This window comes from Manis pentadactyla, chromosome 6 (genome assembly GCF_030020395.1).
Source record: "Manis pentadactyla isolate mManPen7 chromosome 6, mManPen7.hap1, whole genome shotgun sequence".
Classification (NCBI taxonomy): Eukaryota; Metazoa; Chordata; class Mammalia; order Pholidota; family Manidae; genus Manis; species Manis pentadactyla.
Window position 1 is genome coordinate 156,150,102 of NC_080024.1, and position 21,080 is coordinate 156,171,181.

The following is a 21,080-nucleotide window of genomic DNA, read 5'->3' on the forward strand; positions in this document are numbered from 1 at the left end:
GTCTCTGGGGCTCAGGTTGGATGTCGTTCTTGTCCCAGCACCTTCCTCTCCCACCGTCCGTCACCAGGTCACGCCCCTTGAAGGAGAGCTCTAAGGGACATGCTGTGTCTCCTGAGCCGGGGGGCTCCGGGCTGGGGGGTCTCGTTCCTGAGGACCAGCGGCAGCCCTGGAACTACTCTGCTCCTTGAGTGTCACCTCCCATGTCACAGCTGGGGGGTCTCTTACCTTCCTGGGGTATTTGCACAGAGAGACAGAGAAGCACGTGCCCTGGAAGGTCGGGGTGCAGGTCGGCTGGGCATCAGGCAGCCACACCTTTGAAGTTTCCGAGCTGGGGGGGAGGGAGGTCTGTCCTGGGCCTGAGCTGTGCACCGGACGATGCAGGCTGCATCTCTGTGAGCGGCTTCAGGCTCATGCGTGTCTGGGAGCCTCTGTCTCCTCTGCAGGCCCACCTCGCATTTCTTCACAGGTTTTGTCATTATCCTAGTGTTGTTTTCTGCAAGCTGATCCAGTCCTAGCTGGACTGGAAGGAGTTTCCATAAAGAACAAATAATAAATGCAGGGAACCCGCTACTGGCAGCAGCTGTGGGTCCTGTGCGCTATGATGTGGCCACTGGGGGTGAAATGCCAGCAGCCACACACAGGTGGCACGCAGAGTGTTTGTCCGTTTCGGCCCGGATTTCACAAGCACACAGGGTGGTCTGGATAAAGATGTGGAGAAAAGGGCCCCGCTTTTCCTCAGCCAACGATGTTTTAAAAGAGAAAAGGCAAATGCTTTGTTGAAAGCTTTCTGACATCCAGTTACTGCAGGCTACTCGGCGTCCCAGGATTCTGGCACGGTCTCTGCAGAGTGGGTCTGCTTCTGATGGCAACGTGTCCGCAGAGGAACAGAGGAGGGGCAGGGGGGTGACCGTGTGGTTTCAGGGTGACGGGAGCAAGTCCAGGTGTCCATGACCAGGCGCTCTGCCCGCCCTGCTCGCCGCCACGCCACACATCCCTTGCTGCAGGATCGAAGTGCGCCTTCGCCCAGCCCGTGTCTCCGCTCCTGAGTGCCCCCGAATCTGTGCCCCCTGGGGCAGGCACGGGCCTTGAGAACACCCGGGGAGGGCTGTTTGCTCTGGCAAAGAAGCCACTGAGCGAGGCTTTGTATAGCATGCAGCACCAACAGAAACAGGCTCAGGGCTACAGGAACTCGGGGTGCGGCGCGCTGCCCCTAGTGGCCCAGTGGACGGGCCTCCCTGTCCCGCTGCCCCCGGAGCACAGCCGCCCCAGGGGGGACACGGGACAGGTGGCAGTGCTCACACTCCATCCGGGGAGGCTCAGCAAGGCTGGGGGTAGGACAAGGGCACCACCAAGGGCTTCTGAAGGGCACGCGTTGTGCGGTTTAAGTCAGGTAGGATTCGGTGAGCGCTCAGTATCTGCTATGCTCCGACCATCACAGACGGCAGCAACAGGCCGTCAGCGCCTCAGGGCTGCCAGCTCTCTGCGCCATGGTGCCCGTGGCGTCCGCCTGACCCGGGGACTGTCCACGCCCTGACCCGTGGCCAGCCCTGCCCGCTGTCCACATGGGGGCCCACACGGAAAGCGCTTGCCCATGGCCTTCTGGAGGACTTTGCTGGTGCTCCTTTTCCTTGCTGGCCTCCCCGCAGGAGCTGCCCTGCACCGTGCCCCACGCCGTCAGGCCGGCTGTGTCCCGTGTGACCTCGGGCTCTCAGTGGGGCCTCAGGAGGGACCTGGGTGGGTGGGGGCATGTCTTACCTTGTACATGTTGCACAGCCCGGGCTTGCTACGGGCATGAGAGGGCAGAGGGCTCCTGCTCTGCGTGAGCCAGGGTACCTGCCAGAGGGACACAGAGTGGCCGTTTGAGTCCTCCGGCAGCTGCCCCTCCTGACAGGGCTTGGTGAGACCCTGGGCGTGAGGACGGAGGGGAGGGGCGTGTGGAGGCGGGTGGTGGAGGGGCCAGGGAGAGGCCGTGGGGTCAAGGGGCCCCAGGGAAGGGGGCAGTGGGCGGGTGTCCCCAGGACTGCGGGTGGACGCGCATCACGAAAAGGAGCAAGAAAGATCAGGGAAGAATTCTTTCCTTTAGAGCTTTCCGGGGCCCTGCATCTAATTAGGTGACCGAGTTTTCTTAAAACTGTATCAGTCACCAGACATATAAGATTTCTAAGAGAGAAAGGAAAGAGCATTTTTCATCCAAGGAGAAGTGGGCTTCCTCGAGTCTTTAATGGGGTAAAGACATTTTACACTCAGTTTTATATTTATTATTACACTTCTCTTTTATAGAAAGTGTGTTAGCTTCTGTTTTGGATTTATGGGTAGACACCACTCCTGCTCTGGCAGTCCACTGTGGCTGTCTTGTGGGGCCTCTTCAGTTTTCTATGGAGTAAACAAAATAATTTTTTGGTTGGCAGAGTTCAAAATCCCTCTAGCCAACTGTCTGGAGTCACTTTCTCGTAGATGTTCTTCGTTGCTCTTGATGACCTGTGGGAGCTTGACTCATAGGAACTTAGTATTCCAGGACCTGAGCTACGCGCTCTTGTTATAAATCTTCCCAAAGAATATTTGCTCGTAATTTAGTGTATTTTCTCTATTCTATTAACTGTAAGATGGCACCTGCCATATCAATTATGTGGATGAGAGATTATCATCACGGCACGAAGTAAATGGCCTGCAGGAAGTTCCTGCCTTTATACTGTGCACAGGGAAATGGCGAGAGAGAGGGAGGGAGGGAGCGCCTTACAGAGGTCAAGAGATACAAACATAGAATAGACTTCAAGGGATGTCTTATGTTGCCTACAGATGAAGTAGATTTTTTAAAAACAGTAAATAGTGGTCATGCATGGCAAAAACAGTAGCTATGACACAGAAGGAGGTGTTTTCACTGTGGCCTAGAAACATTACTGTAAGTGGACACACCAGGATCCCACAGGCAGATCTGTGGGGTGCCCACCTGTGCACCCCGTGCTCCATCCTGGCCACCTTAGAGGCTATTTCTGTACCAGCAACGAGCCCCAGTGGCGGTGATTACGGTGTTGGGCACTTGAAGACCAAGACAGTCATGTATTCATTTTGAGTATCTCGGTGGACGGGCCTCTGGGGGTCTCTGCCTCGATAGGCCGCTGTCCCCACAGGGAGTCATACCCCTCAAATGGTGGCATATTGGTGAGTCCCTTTGCACCCCTGGTCAGAAGGCGAAGTAGAATTTTCTAATTTCTTTTCCTCTGTTTAAGACAATGTCCCCTCTTATGGAAGAGGAGCACCTGAGATCTCCAGGGCTCTGGGCTCGGCGCCACAGCCCTGTGCTGGCTGTGCAGTGTGGGTACACAGAAGCTGGGTGGGCAGAGTGGGGCTGAGCCCGCGGCCAGGGAGCCGCTCGGCTGGCAGGCCCCAGCCCCAGCCTGGCCTCAGGCAGCCCAAGGAGGACCAGCCGGCCGCCTGTCCTGCGTGAGCGGCTCGGGGCCCCACGCTGGCCCTGCAGAGGAGTGGGGAGGGCACCATGCAGTGGGCAGGGTCACCCAACAGGGACTGGTGTCTACAGTTGGGAGGGTCACCCCAACAGTCTGGGTGTCCCCAGTCAGGAGGGTCACCCTACAAGGGCTGGGGTCTGCAGGAGGGGCCTCTCCGAAACTGCAATGGCCAGGCTCACAGTTACAGGCCCTCGAAGGGCTCACTTTTTTAGATTCCCCCTGTTCACCACCGTGTGCGGAGCGGGTGATTTCAGGGCACCTGCTGCGCACAGACCCACGGGCACGCCAGGGGTGTGTGGCCGCAGGGTCTGCAGCTTCCTGGCCATGGGCGTGCTGAACCCTGAGGCTCGGGTCCCGTGGAGGAGGACCCCCCTCGGAGGTCGCTGGGCCCCCGTCAGCCCCTCAGAATGCATCACCTTTTACCGAAAGGTGGTGGGAGATGATGGAAACCTGGTGTGGGCTGCGTTAGCACAGGGGGCTGCTGGTGGTGGGCTGCGGGGGGCTGAGGCGGCCTGAGACCCCCTGGCCGGCTTTCCCTGCCGGTCAAGGCCCCACGCTGGCCCTTCCTGGGGCCCCTCCCCTCAGCCTCAGGAAGTGGTGGCTGCCTGTGCCCTAGGCGTCTCGAGGGCACCTGTGGTCCCAGGCACCCCTCCCAGACTCCCGGCGTTTGTGGGCACAGCTTTGAAGGAAACATCACAGCCATCAGAGTTGAGGCAAAGAGCCTGGGGTACCCCCAGTCAGGGAGACCCGCGTGGCATGTCTTCTGTGTGCAAGCGGGCCAGGGAGGAGTGTGCCCTGCATGTGGGAGTGGCAGGCATGCACCCCGGGCTCAGCTGGGTTGCCGCCTCAGGAGCCCAGGAAACGCCACTAACAAACCACCCAGTAAGGGAGGGGACACCAGAAAAGGCAGCTTAGAAAATCCACGTGCAATCAGCACACCAGCCTCGGTCTGTCGGAATGTTTAATCGACACGTGGGAAGGAGGGGCTACATATAAAGCCAAGGTTCATCACAAAATCAGATTGGAGCACAGTCACCACTAAATACATCGTGTGATTTACAACGTGCCCCCCGTACAGAGGACGCAGCAAAGGGGCCCTCGACACAGGGTCACAGCCGCCTAAGTGAACTATCGCCTGTTTACGACAGTGACAACCCAGCGTCTGGGGGTGGCAGGAGGGCGCAGCAAACAGCTGGGACTGAGCCACGGAGATCGCTGTCAGCGGCTGATCAAGGCAAGGATGCTTCAGAAATTCCTACAGGAAATCTCAAAAAGGATTTGTTTGGGTCAGAAATAAGCACACCTACCATACTTGGGTTTTCTCTAGAAAGATCTCTGGCCAAAACTCTTGGCCAACAGATGCACTATGGCTGGATGGTTGCCAGTGTAGACTTGAGGGGGTTTCAATTTGGTCCTGTGGGCACAGCTCGTACTGTGGGCAAAGGCACCCTCTGCTGCACGGAGTGGGGCTCTGTGCCTCCTCCAGCCACCGACTCGGGCCACACAGCCCCGCGGGGTAGACGCCCCCCCCCAAAGCTGCCTGCTGTGTCCTGCAAGCTGCTTCAAGCGCTGCACTCCCACTCCCCACGGATGACAGAATACAGCTGCAAAGCTGGGACTGCACGTTAACAATGAAGGATTGAGTTACCATAGTGCTGAAATGTTACATGAAATTGAAATGCAATAAAAAAGAATCAGGAAACAGAACATTGTGATTAATTTGTAAGATTGATTACACCCCACGGCACTGAATGACAGAAATGGTTCTTATCCCATACAGTCAAAATTGGAAGGAATACTGAAAAAGAAATAACAGAATGCTGAGAATAGCTGCCTAGAAATGGGGCTTTGATTGAAAATTGAGAAGAACAGTTAAAATCATCACTCTAGAAACCAGCTTGGAAAAACTCTACGCTGACCCGGAGAATTACTGGAGAGCTGTCCCGGTGTTCTGTCACTGCGTCAAGCTTAGTTATTTCCTAAAACCTTATCACTTCTTCCATAAGAAGGAATGAGAACGGTTTCCCCGGCTACCAGCCTGGCTGGTTAGGCCGCAGCAGCCGCGGACACGGATGTGGGAGCAGCCCAGGGACAGAGGGGAAGCCGCGGCTCAGAGCCACCCTTCGGAAGCAGACCAAGTGCCCTCTCCTCTCCCTCCTAAATGCCCATTCTTCATGAGGCCCGCATTCCAGGGAACTGGAAACCTGTTCCTAAAAGGCAGTAACAGAGTCCCTCTTTCTTTCCTCTTGTGACAAAGGAGCATGTTTTCCATGAATGCACTTTTCATTTATGGCTCTCAAAAGAATATGCCTCCTCAAGGAATTTCTAATGCACTTTCCTTGAATGTCAGCTCCCCAACCACACAAGTGTGGGTGGTGGTAGTGCATTCCTGGGACTGGGGGCGGCAGCAACGCCCGTGGCCCTCGCGCCCCCCAGGACCTCAGGGACGGGGCCCAGGACAAACAGTCCCCTTCCTGGGGCCAGCCATGCAGTCCTGCATAATCCTACTGTGAGAAACCTCCTCTGGACAGATAGGCAGCGAAACTGCTTTCCCCAAAAAGCATGCCAGGCGGAGAGGCTGCTACTCAGGCCTGTGTGCGTGGCACTGTCTTGTGTACTTACACACAGAAAACCCAAACCCAGACCGGAACAGGCCCTCAGCAGCCACACTGGCAGACGCCCCAGGCTTCCAGGACCACAGGGTACCCCTGGAGCAAGAAGCTCCCGTCTGCAGTGCTTAGAAGCAAACAAGGACACCACCTTCACCAGGAGAACTGAACAAACACTGAATCAGCAAAGGCCCCGCAGGGATGTACCGCGGGCCTGCTGGCACTAAGCTGTGTACAGACACGCAAACTCTGCGATTGCTTTGGCATCAAAGGGCGAGGCTGCTCATTTTACATCTTTATTTGGCATTCAGTACTGAACAGAGCTGATACTTCAAAAATGCTAAAACAATTATTTCAACATTGTTTTTATTTTTAAACATGCTAGGAAAATATTTTGATTTCTCTAAATCTTTGATAATCCAGCAACACTATTTTGCAAAGAGGATGAATACTTAGGAGGCTCTTTTCTTTGAATCTATTGAAGAGTACAGGAGACTTAAAGCAGGTGGTAATTCTACATAAAGGAAGAAAAACATGTATGTATGTCTCTATCTATTTTGAGATAAAGTCATAATGATTAAATGCTTTCACCATTTTAACTTAAACCATTACCACTGAAATGAAGCTTGTTTTATAACATGTGCTATCCAGCTATTTAATCTTTTTTGCACAGTTTAAATACATTTTTCCTGTTACTTGAGTTAAGTAGAAGAGCCCAAGTTCTCAAAGCTGGTGATGCCACGTGCACAGGGCGCTCAGCCCGAGAGCAAGACCCCTGGGGTGGCCTAGAGCCTCCTGTGCTCTGAGGGCTGAGCTTGCAGAGCACCTCAGACTGAAATTAGCCTGAGAAACCGCTTCAAGGTCCCCACGTCCAGGCTGAGGGAGGACTGCCTGGTAGGAAATGCAGAAGCCTACAAATGCACACAGTAGGGACCAACCAGCAAATGCATTCCCTTGGTTCTTTAGAGCAGGTGTTAGTCACAAAATGTCCTGACAAGTGTCACGTAAGAGACCTCGGCTGGAGCAGCCCAGGGCCTGCGACCAGGCTCTCTGATACCCTCACAAGAGGCCACGCTGACACTCATGTTGGTCTGCAACCATTTCGTGATTGTCAGGGATTCCAGGAACCATGGTCAGGGACTAAAGCAACTTCTAGAAACTCCTGACCTCCTAAGTCTCCCCGGGGTTTTTATGCTCGTCTATTACCATGGCAAGGGCCCTTGGCTCCAGCCTTTGCTCAAAACCTCTCACATCTGCAGTGGCCTTTCAGAGTAAGCACAAAATGCAGCCAGAAGAGCCCATCCTAGGTCTTTGGTGAGAAGGCCCAATAGCAGGGCCTTCTTTGAAAAAACCTCTCTCCTTCCAAAATAACCCAGCTATCCACCAGCCTAAAAAGACACGGGCCATGCCATGTATTTGCCATCAGATGCCACTCGGGACTGACTCTTCATCAGCCACGGGTGACCTATTCTCCAACAACTCCAGAAGCCACTGTCGGAAACTGGAACCAAACAGGAACGTTTTTTCTTGTGATACAATTTTGATCTACAGAACATTCAAATAATGAAACCTCACAGATTCTACATTCAAATTAATGGAATAACAAAGCAATACTGTTTGATTCAAGACACACTCCACCCCTTCCTCAAGCGACTCAGACAAAAGAGAAAGTTTGCTCAGGCGAATTCAAATTTCAAATTTCTTCAAAAAATCTTCAATCGTGTAATTGTTGCAAAGCAACAGAAGCCACAGCATGGACGCCAAGAAAAAATTAGCATAACCCACAGCTGAACCCAGAGGCGTGGGCTGCAGAAGCCGGATCAGCCGGGAGGCCCCCAGCACAGGAGGCAGACGCCCCGGGAAGGTGGCACCCTCCCGACAGCCCTGTCCCCACGCCACCCAGAGCAGCAGTGCCTGGCACCCTGCCGGCCTGAGCACCTCCGCGTGGCAGTCCCTCGTGAGCCGGAGGAGGGGGTGGCAAGGAGGTAAGCAGCCCCCAGGCCCCGCACATTGGCAGCCAGCAGCCAGGGCAGCAGCTACAAGCTAAGAGGCCGCAGCGGGGCCGCCGCCACGGGCTTGGCTCACCTGCCAACTGTCCTTCCCCTTCACTGCACCCGGAGTGGGCACACGAGGCGTGCGGCCACTACTCCTCAGAGCTCACCTTGCCTGAGCCCCGCTTGGGCGAACCCCTGTCGCCACCAAAGAAGCGCCCGAGGGAGTCCAGGATGCCCGTGTCTCTGTGCCTGGGCAGGAAGCCATGCCTGGCATGATCCACGGCGCTGGCAGAGGCCAGGTACTTTGACCCGTGCCTCTGGGAGGGTCTCTTCTGTGACGCCATTGCATCCAGGCCCTCGGCAGGGGCTGCACTGTCTTCTTGGATGGTCTGGAGTTCGTCTGACTCCGAGGGCCTGTCTTTGAAGGTGTTGTCCTCCCTGCCTGGAGCATCTCGGGAGAAGAGGCGGACCAAGTGGGGGCGGCCCCCGGGGTCAGCTGGGTTGGCGTCCGGCCAGGCGTTCTTTGGGTCCACTGTGCGCTTGGAGTCTGTCACCGCTGTTCCCTGAGAGCGGGTCCCATTGTTCGGGCCCACATCTGCCTCTCCTGCAAACAACAGTGAGACGTGAATACGGGCTGTGCAAAGCAGAGCCCCGCACAATGCTGCTTTCTTCCGGGACCCGCGAGCTGGCCGCCTCCTACAAAACCCCCGGAATGTGGGCGGTGCTGTTAAGCTACATGGCAGCCCCAGAGCGCCTTTGGCAGAGACCAGCCTGGACTGAGCATCCTGGTTGGCGCTCCGTGTCTCCAGGGGTCCTGGAGTTGCCCTCGTTGCTCAAGATTTGGTGCCCTACATGCAGGGCACCGGGGCTTCTGTTCAAGAGGCCTGAGCAAGCAGCCATGGTGCCCAGATCTCCCCTGGGGGCTGCCATTACTGCATGCAGAGAATCTGGACTGTACGAACCTTTACGGGACATCTGTTATGCACGGGTGCATAAGCTAATCGTGTTGGGAGCATTTGACAAAAGGTATTTTTAGTGCTCTTGGTAAAAATGGAACTTCCCACATCTTTTTGTAATTCATGCCTTAAATAAGCGGGGCATTTAGAATTCTTTAGTTCCCAGATTCCACAAGAGGCCTCCGGCATTAGAGAGCTGCTTACTCAGGACATTCTGATTCGGCTTCTCCTCTGTAAGCAGCAACGGTTAGACTGCTGGAGGTGGGAACACAGCATTTCATCTTGTGTAATAATCTCTCAGCTTTTTTTTTTTTTTAAAGACAGCATTTCTCTCCAGAAAATGCTCTCAACTTACAAGTTAGGTTAAAATGGATGGCATTGAGTGTGTCTCCTTTCCAAACTTACTTACCTACAAGAAATGTGGGTTTACTCACCACTTTCCTGTAATGCCACCCATCCAACCACTCAACCACCTGTTCACTGACATTTACCGAACAGCGCCAGCCAGCCAGCCCCCGGCCCGCTCACCCACCCACCCACCACCTGTCACCGACTGGGTACCGGAGGAGTACGGACCTGAGCTGGGAGTTCGGGTTGCAGTGAACGTCAGCACGGCCTTGTCTCATGAACACAGATGAAAATGAACGTTCAGGGTCGATAGCATCCCTGAAATCGTGTGTCCACTTACTAACCCCCCACTACCTATGAATTGACCTTATTTGGAAATAGGATCATTTGCAGGTATAATCAAGGTATGATGAGGTCCTACTCAAGGAAGAGTGGGCCTAATCCAATGTCCTGAAAAGAGGCGGATTTGGGTCCAGACCCACAGACACAGGGAGGAGGTCATGTGACGGTGCGACCACGGGGATGCGGGGCTGCCAGGCCACGGAAGTTAAGAGACACGGAAGAGGCCCTCCCCCGGGGCCCAGGGTGTGGCCCGGCTCCTACCTTGAGTCCAGACCCCTGGCCTCCGGAAGGGAAAGAAGAGATTCCTGTTGTACTAAATCACATAGTGTGTGGTAATGTGGTAATTTGTTGGGGCAGCCCTAGGAAATGGGACACAATGTATGATTTCATATCAGATAATGAAATGAAAGAATCAGAGCAGGAAAAGGGGCTTGGGAAGGCCCCCTGCGGGACATCGGGATGAAGCGAGGCTGGGGCGGGGTGGGCGTGCTCCTGCAGAGAGGAAGGTGGGCGGGAGGGGTGCCCCCTCGGCCTGGAGCGGCCGGCAGGGGACGACGGGAGGCAGAGGACATTTTCCTTCTGTTATACGTACTTGTGGACGTTTTCATATCTACAGCACACACATCCAACAGTATCTAAGTAACAGAAGGTAAATGATTTCACAGACTCCCCCACAAAATCACAGGGGTCAAGAGACAGTCCCACGGGTGACCCCCATCAGGGGGTCAGATCTGACCCATGTTTCAAAAGCAGAGTAACTCGTTTCCAACGTAGATGATAAATGCCAGTGACAGAGTCCAAGGCACCCAGGCCACGGTGATCACATCCAGGCTCCTAGGAGTGCGTGTGCTTGTCTGGGTGCCTGATGCAGCCATGCTTGCTACATGCTCTCACGCGGGCTGTGGCAGAGAATTTCACAGATTAGATTCAATTCCATGTGATCACTAATAGGTGTAATGTCTCTGTAAATGCCTCATGGCATCGCAGCAACATGAAGAATGCTGAAGCCAGGAGAGCCGTGGCTCTTTGCAGGGATGCGATGCCGATTTACAGGCCTGATTTTCAAGTTGGGGTTTGTATTCTGCAGCTATAAATTAATGCAAATGTGAAAGACAAACAAGGGCTATATTGTGCGTAATTAAATGCATTAACAAAACACAGGCGCATGTGAATACTAATATTTTTACAACAGTTGGGCCTTGTGTGCCTGAATGTGGTTGTTTGTGAGGCCCCGAGAAGGCTTCTGTGTCCTGTGAGTAGCTTCCCCCGCACACGAGGAGTTCAGGAGAAGCTGGTTTCTGGGTGTGGAGCACCTTTGTGGGGGCAAGTGCAGTTTTCATTTGTCAATCGCTATCCTCTTTACTCAGATTAAAGCCCAGGGCTGAGATTCATTTAATCTACAACTGTGAGCAGAATGCTCGGCCCTCAGTTTGAGGGACAAGGACCCAAGGCTGTGTGAGCAGGCCCTTAGCCACACTCTCTGTCACTGCTCCAATTCCACAGGCATTTGCAAGGAAACTTAAGAAACCTGGCCTCAATCTAATTGCTAGAATGACCGCAGAAACCTTAGGTGGGAATGTGCTGCTCTGAGGCGGAGGTGGGGAAATCACGGGTCAGCTTCCCGGTACACCCCTGGGAATGGATGTTCCCAGAACATCAGAGGAGATGTCACGCACTGCAGAGACACCCACCAAACAGGGTGGGGACCTGGGGGTGCATTTCACTACTGACAGCAACTCACAGATGTCATGACCGAGGAAGGCCGCTCTGAAGGTCACAGTGGCCCTGTCCCTGCAGGTCATCTGCTGCCCCCACCTGCTCCAACCCCAGCAGTCCCGTGGACCCTCCCTGACGATGGTTTCTTACCAGACTGACTGCAGCCGCCGTCTTCCTGCTCTGCCCTCGTGGCTAAGCCCAGGCACTTCGGCTTCCCTCCTGGACACCCTGGACACATGGCTGCTGAGATGCCCACAGAAGGCCCCCGTGGTCCCCGCTCCTCATCCTCATCTGCCTGCTTCCTGCCGCTCTCCGTCCCCTCACGGGCGCCCCACCCCCTGTGCCTGTGCCTCCGTCATCTCAATGAGGCCACCGTGGCCTGCCCCCCTGTCTGCATCCTAGCCACCCCCTACCAGGCCTGCCCTGGGCAGCTGGACCCCGGTTCTGTGCACGCAGGTTCTACTGTGCTCAGCTCCACAGCGATGCCTCAGTTTCCCTTTTACCATCTGTCCCCTCCAGGGGGGCGATGACATCTCAGAGGCAGGGGCCCTGTGGAGCTGGTGCCGTGCTTCGTCCTGCACGCTGCCAGGTCTACACTAGGCACTCGAGACTCACCACCTGGCCGCAGCAGTGTGATGTTCGCTGGGCCCTTGCAACAGAGGAAAGGACAGAAACCAGACCTCCTGCTCCTCTTTGCTAGAAGAACTTGGCTATTGGCATTATAGCTGTTAACTTGTTTTTTATATACTTATTTTTAAGTGAGAATTTTCCCCTTCAATCCTGGAAGGTTCTGCCCTGGCTCTAAATCATTCTGGCTTAGAAATGAGTCTCAATTTTACAATCTGATTCTTTCTGGCTGTGCAGGGATTTTGCACTACTCTGACTTCGACGAGTCAGCGTGGCCCTGGGGTGCCAGCAGAAAGGACTTAGGCTTCCTACTCTGTTCTTTCACGGTTCCTGAATCCGAACTCACGCATCTGGGCTGGTTTCTCATCCTGAACATGGCTGGTTGAGTGGGACTGACTGGCCAGGCCACCGCGTCTCCCTGTGCACTGCGGTTTGCATGGAGCAAACTGGGCCACGCACAGCAGAAAGCACTGCTGTGTTGTGCAGAGCTGCGCATGGCTGGGTCCCGGCCCTAGGCCTGCAGGCGGAGAAGGACCCCCTGCAGGCTGACTGAAGCCCCCACCGGCCGCCGACAGCCTGGAGCAGCCCCAAGTGAGCTGCCACTGGGCCCGGGGCCATGAAGCAGGAGGGCAGGCCCGTTCCTGCGGTGACCCCCTCAGGGCCCTGCTCTGACGTGGGAGCTCAGCGGTCAGCCACGCCGCCTTCCCGAGAAGGGCAGCTGCCATGGAGAAAGGAGGCCGCTCATTGCTGCTGGCCTGCCGCCTAGGCGTCTCACATGCATGGTCAACATTACCAACATCCCACGTGAGGAAACTGAGGCAGGAGTTTCTAGAACTGATATTGATTCCGGGTCCACACGGCCTCTCCACATTCTGCAAACTAGAGGCAGCCTCCCTGTCTGTGCTCCTCACAGCCTTTCCAGCCCAACTGACTGGAACTGCAACTAGGTTTCACCTCTTAAGGCAACATTTAACTACAGAAAATTGATGGCTAAAACATTTCTGGATCACAGCTGCTTAACGAAGAGGACTGGCCAGGGGAGCCGGGGGGCTCTCTAGGAAGCTGCCTACCCTGAGCTAAGGGCTCGGCCAGGGCCCCGGCCAGGGGCAGCGGAGACCTGGGACCCCCAGTGGGCTCAGCATGTCTTTGGGCACCGGGTGACCTGCAGGTGTGGGAGGGGCTGCCCCCTGCCCCAGCCCCCCGAACCAACAGGCACTGACTCACAGGGTACACCGGCCGGCCTTGGCCGAACCTGTAACAACTGTTAAACACTGAAAGAGGCTGAGCTCAGGAATCCTGAAAATTATACTATTGCTCAGGCAGCTGTGCTGCCCAGGGACGTCCAGAAGCTCAGACACAGTGACTCTGCGCCTGCTTAGAAAACCGCCACTTACCCGTCACCTTACTATGATTGGAAGATGCCACACATCAAATATTCATACAAGATCATCTCAAATAAAATGTGATGACAAAGGGAATATTTTCCTATATTTAAATATTACTTTTTAAAAATCTACAGTGTATATTTTATTCTTCATTCTGTTGCATCCATGGAAACCATAGTCCATGAATAATTTTCACCACCAAAACTGTGTGTGTGTGTGTGTGTGCACGTATGCATGAGAAAAAAAAGACAGGTGCTCCCTAGGTACGTCCTGGACCTAGTAAATCAGAATGCATGGGATGGTGCCTGATTCGGCTGTTTTGACAGGCTGGGGTGGAGGGGCTGGGCCTTCATTCCCCGGGTAAACGGGTCCACTCTCCACACTGCAGTGCCCCGCATTCAGACACCTCCCGCCACCTACGCCCATGATCACTGTGAGGAAGTTCAATCTCAGAGGTGCTAGTGACCTTGAGCCTGTCATGGTGCGTGGGGCTGCTCACTGCCCAGTGTCCAGCGCTTCCCACCCCCAACCCTGGACAACGCCGCCCCAGCTGCCTGTGTCCCCGTCCGGAGAGGGCACCTGCTGCCGCTGGTAGGGCTCGAACTCAGTGCCATTCACACCTTCCGGCGGACCCTGAGGGTGGCTTGCCACGATGGGGCGTCCTGAGGCTACAGGGCTGGAGGTGGTGTGAGCACGGCTGTGGCCCTTCCTTCTGGGCTTAGCCAGAGTGTCGTGGGTTGATGTGAATAGAAAGCTTTTATTTAGTTGCACAGAACATGGACATTGCTCACCAAGCCGGAATAAAATGTAATAGGGAAAGTGTTCTTGACAAAGGTAAGACACTCTACAACTTTAACTAGAAAACAAAAAACTTTCATGAATAAGATGTAAGTGATAATGTCCCTCCCTACTACTAATTTAATGTTTCTCCTATGATTAGAGACCCAAGGCTCATGGGACTACAGGCACTGGGAAGTTTAATAAGATGTCATATTCAGGGCTGGTGTTCAATGAGACTGGAAAAAATGAGAAATGATCACTGCTCTGCTCCCTGGAGGTCTGACCAGCAGCAGGGGCGTGGCCCCCGGCTCAGCACCGTGGGTGTCGTATTCCCACGCCCTCCCGTCTAACAGGCTCCGCGGGCCAGTCCAACAGTGACGATGGGGAACGGCGGTGGGTCTCCACGAGCCGCCTCAGGGCGTGAAGAGGCTTCTGTTTTGCCAGCTGAGAGAAAACGAGTAGCCACCACGACCAGACCACAGTCTCACTAAGGAAAGAGCTTTGGTATCAAAGGAAGAGGAGAGGCGTGGGCCGGAGCAAAGGGCTGCCAGCCGCGCGGGGTGGCCTCTGGTCGTGCGGCCAGGAGCCGCTTCTGACCGCCCGGCCTCCCCAGGCCGGCCCTGCGTGGAGCTCGGCGTGTGCGGCCCTGTGGGGGACTCCTGGCCCCTGAGGTGAAGCCTCAGGGGGCCCTGGGTGTCAGTGGGCCTGAGGGTCAGAGGGGACCCCTGCCCTCCTCCTAGGCTCCAGCCCCTCCGAGGAGCCCATGACCCCTTCTGCTGCCCCACGGGGGCTCCGTGCAACCACTCCCACACGTGGATTTCTCCCCATGACATCCAGCAGATATTTTGACAGAAAATAGAATGTTCTTGTTCATTTTGAAGGATCAGACCCACTGGTTTCACTTGTATTTTAACCTTGGTTTTAAAAACAATTGTTTTGAGAACACATATCCAGTCAGGTTGACCACCCAGAGTACAATTTTAGCTTGTTTTGAGAGTTTTCAGTTCCCATAAAACTACCAAAAAAATCCCTGCCCAAACCAAGGTACAGCTGAACTGATGTGAGGGGTCGCCTGCATCACCCGGACTCTCGCCCAGAACGAGGGCTTTTCCTGGCCCAGCACCAGGGGTTCCCAGCTTCCGGTCCATTTACCTCTGGTGGGTCTCCCACACAGGCTGGGGGGCGCCACACGACCCCACCCCAAACTGTGGCCTGGTTGCTTAGTTACCTACGGTTGTCTAAGGACATGTAAGGACTCCTCATGTTAAAATACAAGCAGCCAGAAACCAGAGCTCCCAAAGCTGAGGCAACAGTCAGCAGGCTTGTGAGTGGTTCGCGGGCATCCTGTGGTCCCAGCCTTTATTTTCCACACTTGGCAGCCCTGCTGTCATGTCATGTAGGACCTGAGGCAGAAGATGGAGAATGCAGGGACCCTGCAGCAAAAAGTCCTAAATGCAGCGGTGACCTTCCTGGGCTGGAGAGAGCATTCGCCCAGCCATGGGGACTCAGGTGCTGGGGCGCTTGGTGACGCTCACCTACACACACACTGGCAGGACTCGGAGGCGCTTGGTGCCCTGCTGTCCTGGTACCCTGCACGTTTTCTCCTGCAGTGACTCGCGGTCTGCTCTCCTGGCTTGCAGTTCCTTTAGCATGTATTACCCTAAAGTACAGCCATAGATCCAAATGCACCAGCTGTGCTATTTTTTCTAATTGTTCAGATTAATTCTTAGTTTCTAACTCAAAGCAGCAGCATGGAACAGATACAGAAACATTGTGGAGTCCACAAAATGGAAGAAATCTTTTAATAATTTGGTCTCCGATTTGGTGTTTCTAAACTCACGCTCTGTAAACTTGAATTTCTTTTCTGTACTTTTGCATCAAGTAGTTTATTGTAAAGATTACTGAGACTGTCAAAGCCATCGTACAATCGGGACGACCTCCACTGACCCTCTCTTCCTGGGACAAAATGACTGGGCAAGTTCCTGCCTCCTCAGGAAGTGAGCTGGTGCCAGGAGGAGGCGGGGGTCTCAGGTCACACACTATTCTCCACAGTCAACAAAGTCTGAAGAGATACAGAGATGGCTGCAGAGGGCCAAAGAAAGGCGACCCCATCATTCAGCCCATTGCACAGGAGTTCTTACTTCCAAGCACCGGGAGAAGGTGAGACCGTTTCCTACGGCCCAGAAAAAACTATATAAAGGCTCCGAGTTCTACACTGAAGTAAGATACTGTAGCTCTCCTGAGGTCTGTCTGAATTCTGATTCTTAATTCGTGAGGGGGGGGGGGTCTGCTGTTACAGGATTCGCGGCTAAGGCAGCTTTGCGTATAAGCAAATAGCTCCCCAGAGCCTGCACACATGCCCACCTGCCTGCCCATCATCCCCTCCTGCCCCCCCGCACCTCCACGGCCTTGGGTGGTTCCCTCCAAGCTTGACAGCAGAAAGCCATCAATAAAAACCATCAATAAGAGTGCAGAACATGAGCTTCCTTCTGCAGAAACATGCTCCAGTTTTCCCCAGATTCCAGGAAGCTAAGAAAAAGGAGGCAGAGGTTGTTACATTTGTTTAGACCTGAGGCCTGGCCGGATGCCCATAAACTGGATGAAGTTCCAGCCCCCTTTTCTGTAAGTGAGGATCTTAGCACTGTGTGCTGGGCCTGCCACCTGATAGAAGGTGGATTTGTCCCATTTGACATTAGAAGCGTCAGAAGGAAGCAGCTGCCAGTTCTGTCCGTGGCCAGAAGCCCTGGTCCGTCCTGGTGGGGGCTGGAGGCTCTGTGCTGGCTGCCAGCTGCGTGGCCCGGCCTGGACCTGACTGCACACAGGTGGAGCTCCTGCCTGGCTGGGCCTCCCTGGGAGAGCCAGGCGGTGCCTGCAGGGAGCAGGCCTGCAGCTCCCGACTGGGGACAGGGCTCCCGCTGGAGCACTGGGCTCCTGAGCTGCGAATAAAGACAGGTGGGCGCCCCGTCCTGCAACGCGCTGCCTTAACTTGGCGGGCCCGAACCACATACAAAGCTCAGTAGCTGGACAGAGCCTCAAGCTTAAAGGGTGGCGACAGGCACTGTGGACTGTTGTCCAGTGGGGTAAAGGCTGTGGGGCAGCCGCACGCTAAAAGCACGTGACTGCTCTGGCTGACCACCCCCAGCAGAGACGGGGCCCTGGGGGGCGCGCGTGTGCCCCTTATGGCCAGGCCCGGCTGCTCTCTGCCGATGAGCTGGAGGCGCCCTGGGCGGGCAGAGCGTGGAATTTGCCAGTGTGGGCCAGGGCTGAGGAGGACACCCATTGTTTGCAGAATACTTGTGTGCTGGCACAAAGCGCTTGGGGTCACTGGGGAGGGCAAAGGAAACAAAAAGGCCCATGGTTGCGGCCGGCGCATGTGCTGTGGCAGAAAATCTGCATCTATGAGAGGCATGCGGCCGCCCGCAGAGACCACTTTAAAACTTCTCCACAAACGAGTCTTATCAACCCACCCATCTCACACTAATGCCTCCTTTGTGTACCCAGAACATGTAGTTTTTATTTTCCCTAAATAGCTCACCCCTCGGCCCTCCCACAGCAGGGATGGGGTCATGGGCAAAGCAGCCTCATGTGCAGAGCAAGAGGCCGGGGTGGCTGGGGGACGGGGCTCCCCAGGGAGTCTGCACCTCGTGGGCCTGAGCGTCCCCATCGTACAGTGGGGGTGAGAGTCCATGCATCTGGCTTCCCAAGGGCAGCTGGCGTCAAGATCTGAGACTGAAACAAAGCGTACTGTTCACGTAGGTTCCGTTCCACGTGCAGGCCCCGGCGAGTCTCACGGTAACTCCTTGCCGCCACTGGGCAGCCCCAGAGGCTGCAAGACTTCCGCACAAAAGTGCCCACAGAGGCCACTGGAGATCCTCTTCAGGGGGAATAAACAGGCTGACAAAGTTTATGTCCACCACTGACTGTGCACTGAAGCTCTGCAGCAGGCAAGCCCTGCTGACGGGGACCCCGGCTCTGCTGCCTGCCGTGCGGTCGTGGACATGGGGTTCAAGCTCTTAAGCCTTGGGTCCCTCACCTGCAATGCCGGGAGAATAGGTGGCACTCCCCGCGGTACTGTGACCAGGACTTGAGGCAGGTGTGACACCTACGATCCCTTTAGTGCCCGTGCGCAGTGAGCCCTCCATGAGGACTCTCATCATTGGTGCTGTCATTATGGTGTTTATAAAACTAGTCTGGGAATACCTGTGCACGGGGTAAGATCCTGTGCATTGTCCACTAGCCCACCCACCCACACACCCACCCATCTGTCCCTCAGATATCCTGGCTGCACGGATTTGGGAAAGACAACCACCTGCCAGGAGGCCATGGTGGAGACAGAAGCATGTCGTGAAGGCCGTGTAGAGGTCGGTGTCAGCCAGTTCTCCTGCTGCTGTTCCTCCCATGTGTGTGTGCCTGTGTACTATGTGCACACGTGTGTGTGCATGTGTGTGTGTGGTGTGTGCGTGCATGTGTGGGGGGCAGGAGGCAGACTGGGTGTGCCAGATCCTGTTTCTCCTTCCAGCGTGTTGAAGGACTTGTGCCCTACTGGAAAGTTCATGCTGTCATTTGACCAGAAACTTGTTTTCTTTTATTAGTTAGGAGACGGCGGAGGACAGATCTGGGGGACACACGGGCCCTGCTGACCCGCTCGGGTCTCCCGTGTGCTCCCAGCCCCCGTCCCTCGCGGCTCAGGCCTCCCCGGCCTCACCTCCGCGGCCCTGAGTCCTGCGGCATCAGCCCTGGGAGCCCGCCCCCTCTGCAGGGCCCCCCTCAGGGGAAGCTGCCTGTCCTCCGGGCCTCCTGACCTGGGGGCTGGACAGGCACCAGCAGGAAGCTTCTGGCCCCAGCTTCCTCCCCGATGCCCGCTCCTGCTCCCCGGGGTGCAGGGTGCAAGCATTCAGGTAGGGCAGCCGTCCAGGCCAGCAGATCCCCCCCGCCCACAGCTCAGCCCCCAGCGCCCTGCACACTCTGGCCTCCTGTCTGCCCGACTGTCATTTATCTGGTACAGCCAACAGGGACATCAGCTCTGGGGACATATCCAGGACAAGAGAAAGGCAGGGCGCTCTGCTCCTCGTCAGGAGTGCACCCAGGTTCCCGGAGAGGGACTGGCCAGAGGCCCAGAGGCGGCTGCAGGGGCTGTTCGTGAGAGGCTCTCTGGCTCTCCTGGCTGAGGGTCGCCGGGCAGGACCGGGGAGCGGTCGGGGGTGGGCTCTGCAGGGGAGACACAGCGCTTAGCTGAGAACAGACCCCCAGCGGGTGTCCGAGTGTGCCGCTGACCGGTTTGGGGCCCAGAGAGTGGGCACACCTCGTCTTCCCGGAGGGCTGCCTGTTCTCTGCGAGGGAGGCAGCGCGCGGGCCCTGGGGAGGCTGCTCCACGCCCAGGAGGCGCCCGGACACCCTGCTGCTCGGGGACAGCGGCGAGACACCAGGAGCTGGCGAGAGCTGGGAAGTGGCCACACGCTGGCGGGTGACAGGCCTCCAAGCTGGCCTCCGGTGTCAGGGCGTCTTGACCAGTTACACAGAAATGCTCAGTTTTGCAGTAAATCATACCCCGTACCTGCAGGTTATTCCTGTTACAAAGCCGTGGGAGGGAGAGTAAGCCGACCGGTGGGAGCCCCCCGCCCGCCCCCACACTGCGACGGCTCGCAAAGTTAAAAACCGTTCTTGTAAATATGGCTTCATCTCCACCAGGGCCCATAATTTAACCCAGTTACTACGTGTTAGAAGACTGTTCAGTGAATCACCACAGGGACCAATATTGAAGGTTTAATAAAATCTGCACGGTATCTCCTGGAGATTAAGAGTTCGTGCCAGAAATCTTAGATTAAGGGAAATGGGGACACCAGCTCAGTTTAAAGGAAAAGAAATGGGCTGGCAAATAAGAGAATGTGGGTGGATTCGGAAATAATGACTCAGAAGCACAGGGAGGCTGGTCCCCCACAACTGGCACGCCTGGGACCTCAAGTTTATGGTGGAATTCTCAAGGTGTCTTCAAATTTTGTCCCACTGCGAGCAGACCTCACAGCCCTAATTTTCCGTGTGAGGGAATCCGACTGGGAGGTCGCACACGGAGCAGAAACTCGAACCCACACGTTTCCCGCCGCCGCACTGTGTACTTTTTCCCGGCCCTCCATCACCGGTCCTGGGATTCAGACAAACCTAAGCCCCCAGATCTGTGACAGTCTCTCCTATATTCCCAGCACCCCAGGACTTGCCATGGAGTAGCTGCTATGCATGGATGCACGCGTGGGTGTGCAAAGTGGGCATGTGTGTTTATGTGTGTTGGGACACACGCATATGCATATGTACATGTGTATCACTTGCTTAATGAAATGGTTATTCATCACTTTTTTCATACGATGGGTGGGGACTTTTAGCTTTCATGTAATATTTTGAAAGCACAAGAAATTTTTTGACTAGCAGGCAAAGTTTTCCTTTGCATTTTGTACTAAGCAAAGCAGAAACTAATGTGGTTTCACCTGTTAGGACCCTGACATCATCAGTGATGCAAAGGTGTTGGTGAACTATGCCTATGGCCAAATCTGGTCCACCTCCTGTTTTGTACAGCCTGGAAGCTAAGGATGTTTTTTTATCTTCTTAAATAGTTAAAAAAGAAAAAATAAACAGTATGGCATCACAAATGGACTGTCTATGAAATTCACGTTTCAGTGTCCATAAATACAGTGTTACTGGAACAGAGCCACACTCACTCGCTGGCAGATCATGTATGTTTGCTTCCTCCCCTCCAAAGGCACAGTGAGCACCACAGAGGCCTCCTGGCTCTCAGAGCCTAAAATATGTACTATCTGCCCCTTTACTATCAACACGTTTGTTGATCTCTGCTATCTAGATCTATATTCCA

At 55.1% G+C, this 21,080-nt stretch overlaps 1 protein-coding gene across 11 annotated transcripts in view; it reads right to left on the reverse strand.

Annotated features, from left to right (window-relative positions):
• MBP (myelin basic protein) overlaps positions 1–21,080 on the reverse strand; it is a 94,072-nt gene that overhangs the window by 20,967 nt on the left and 52,025 nt on the right. For 7 of the 11 annotated variants that reach the window (XM_057504302.1, XM_036884175.2, XM_036884174.2 and 4 more), the window contains exons 4-5: positions 8,235–8,671; positions 1,756–1,833 (exon numbers count right to left, since the gene is read on the reverse strand). In XM_057504302.1, the coding sequence (XP_057360285.1) occupies positions 1,756–1,833; positions 8,235–8,671 (515 nt within the window). The remainder of the gene's footprint in view (positions 1–1,755; positions 1,834–8,234; positions 8,672–21,080) is intronic. The other 4 variants (XM_036884177.2, XM_036884176.2, XM_057504301.1 and 1 more) reach the window with 1 other exon arrangement.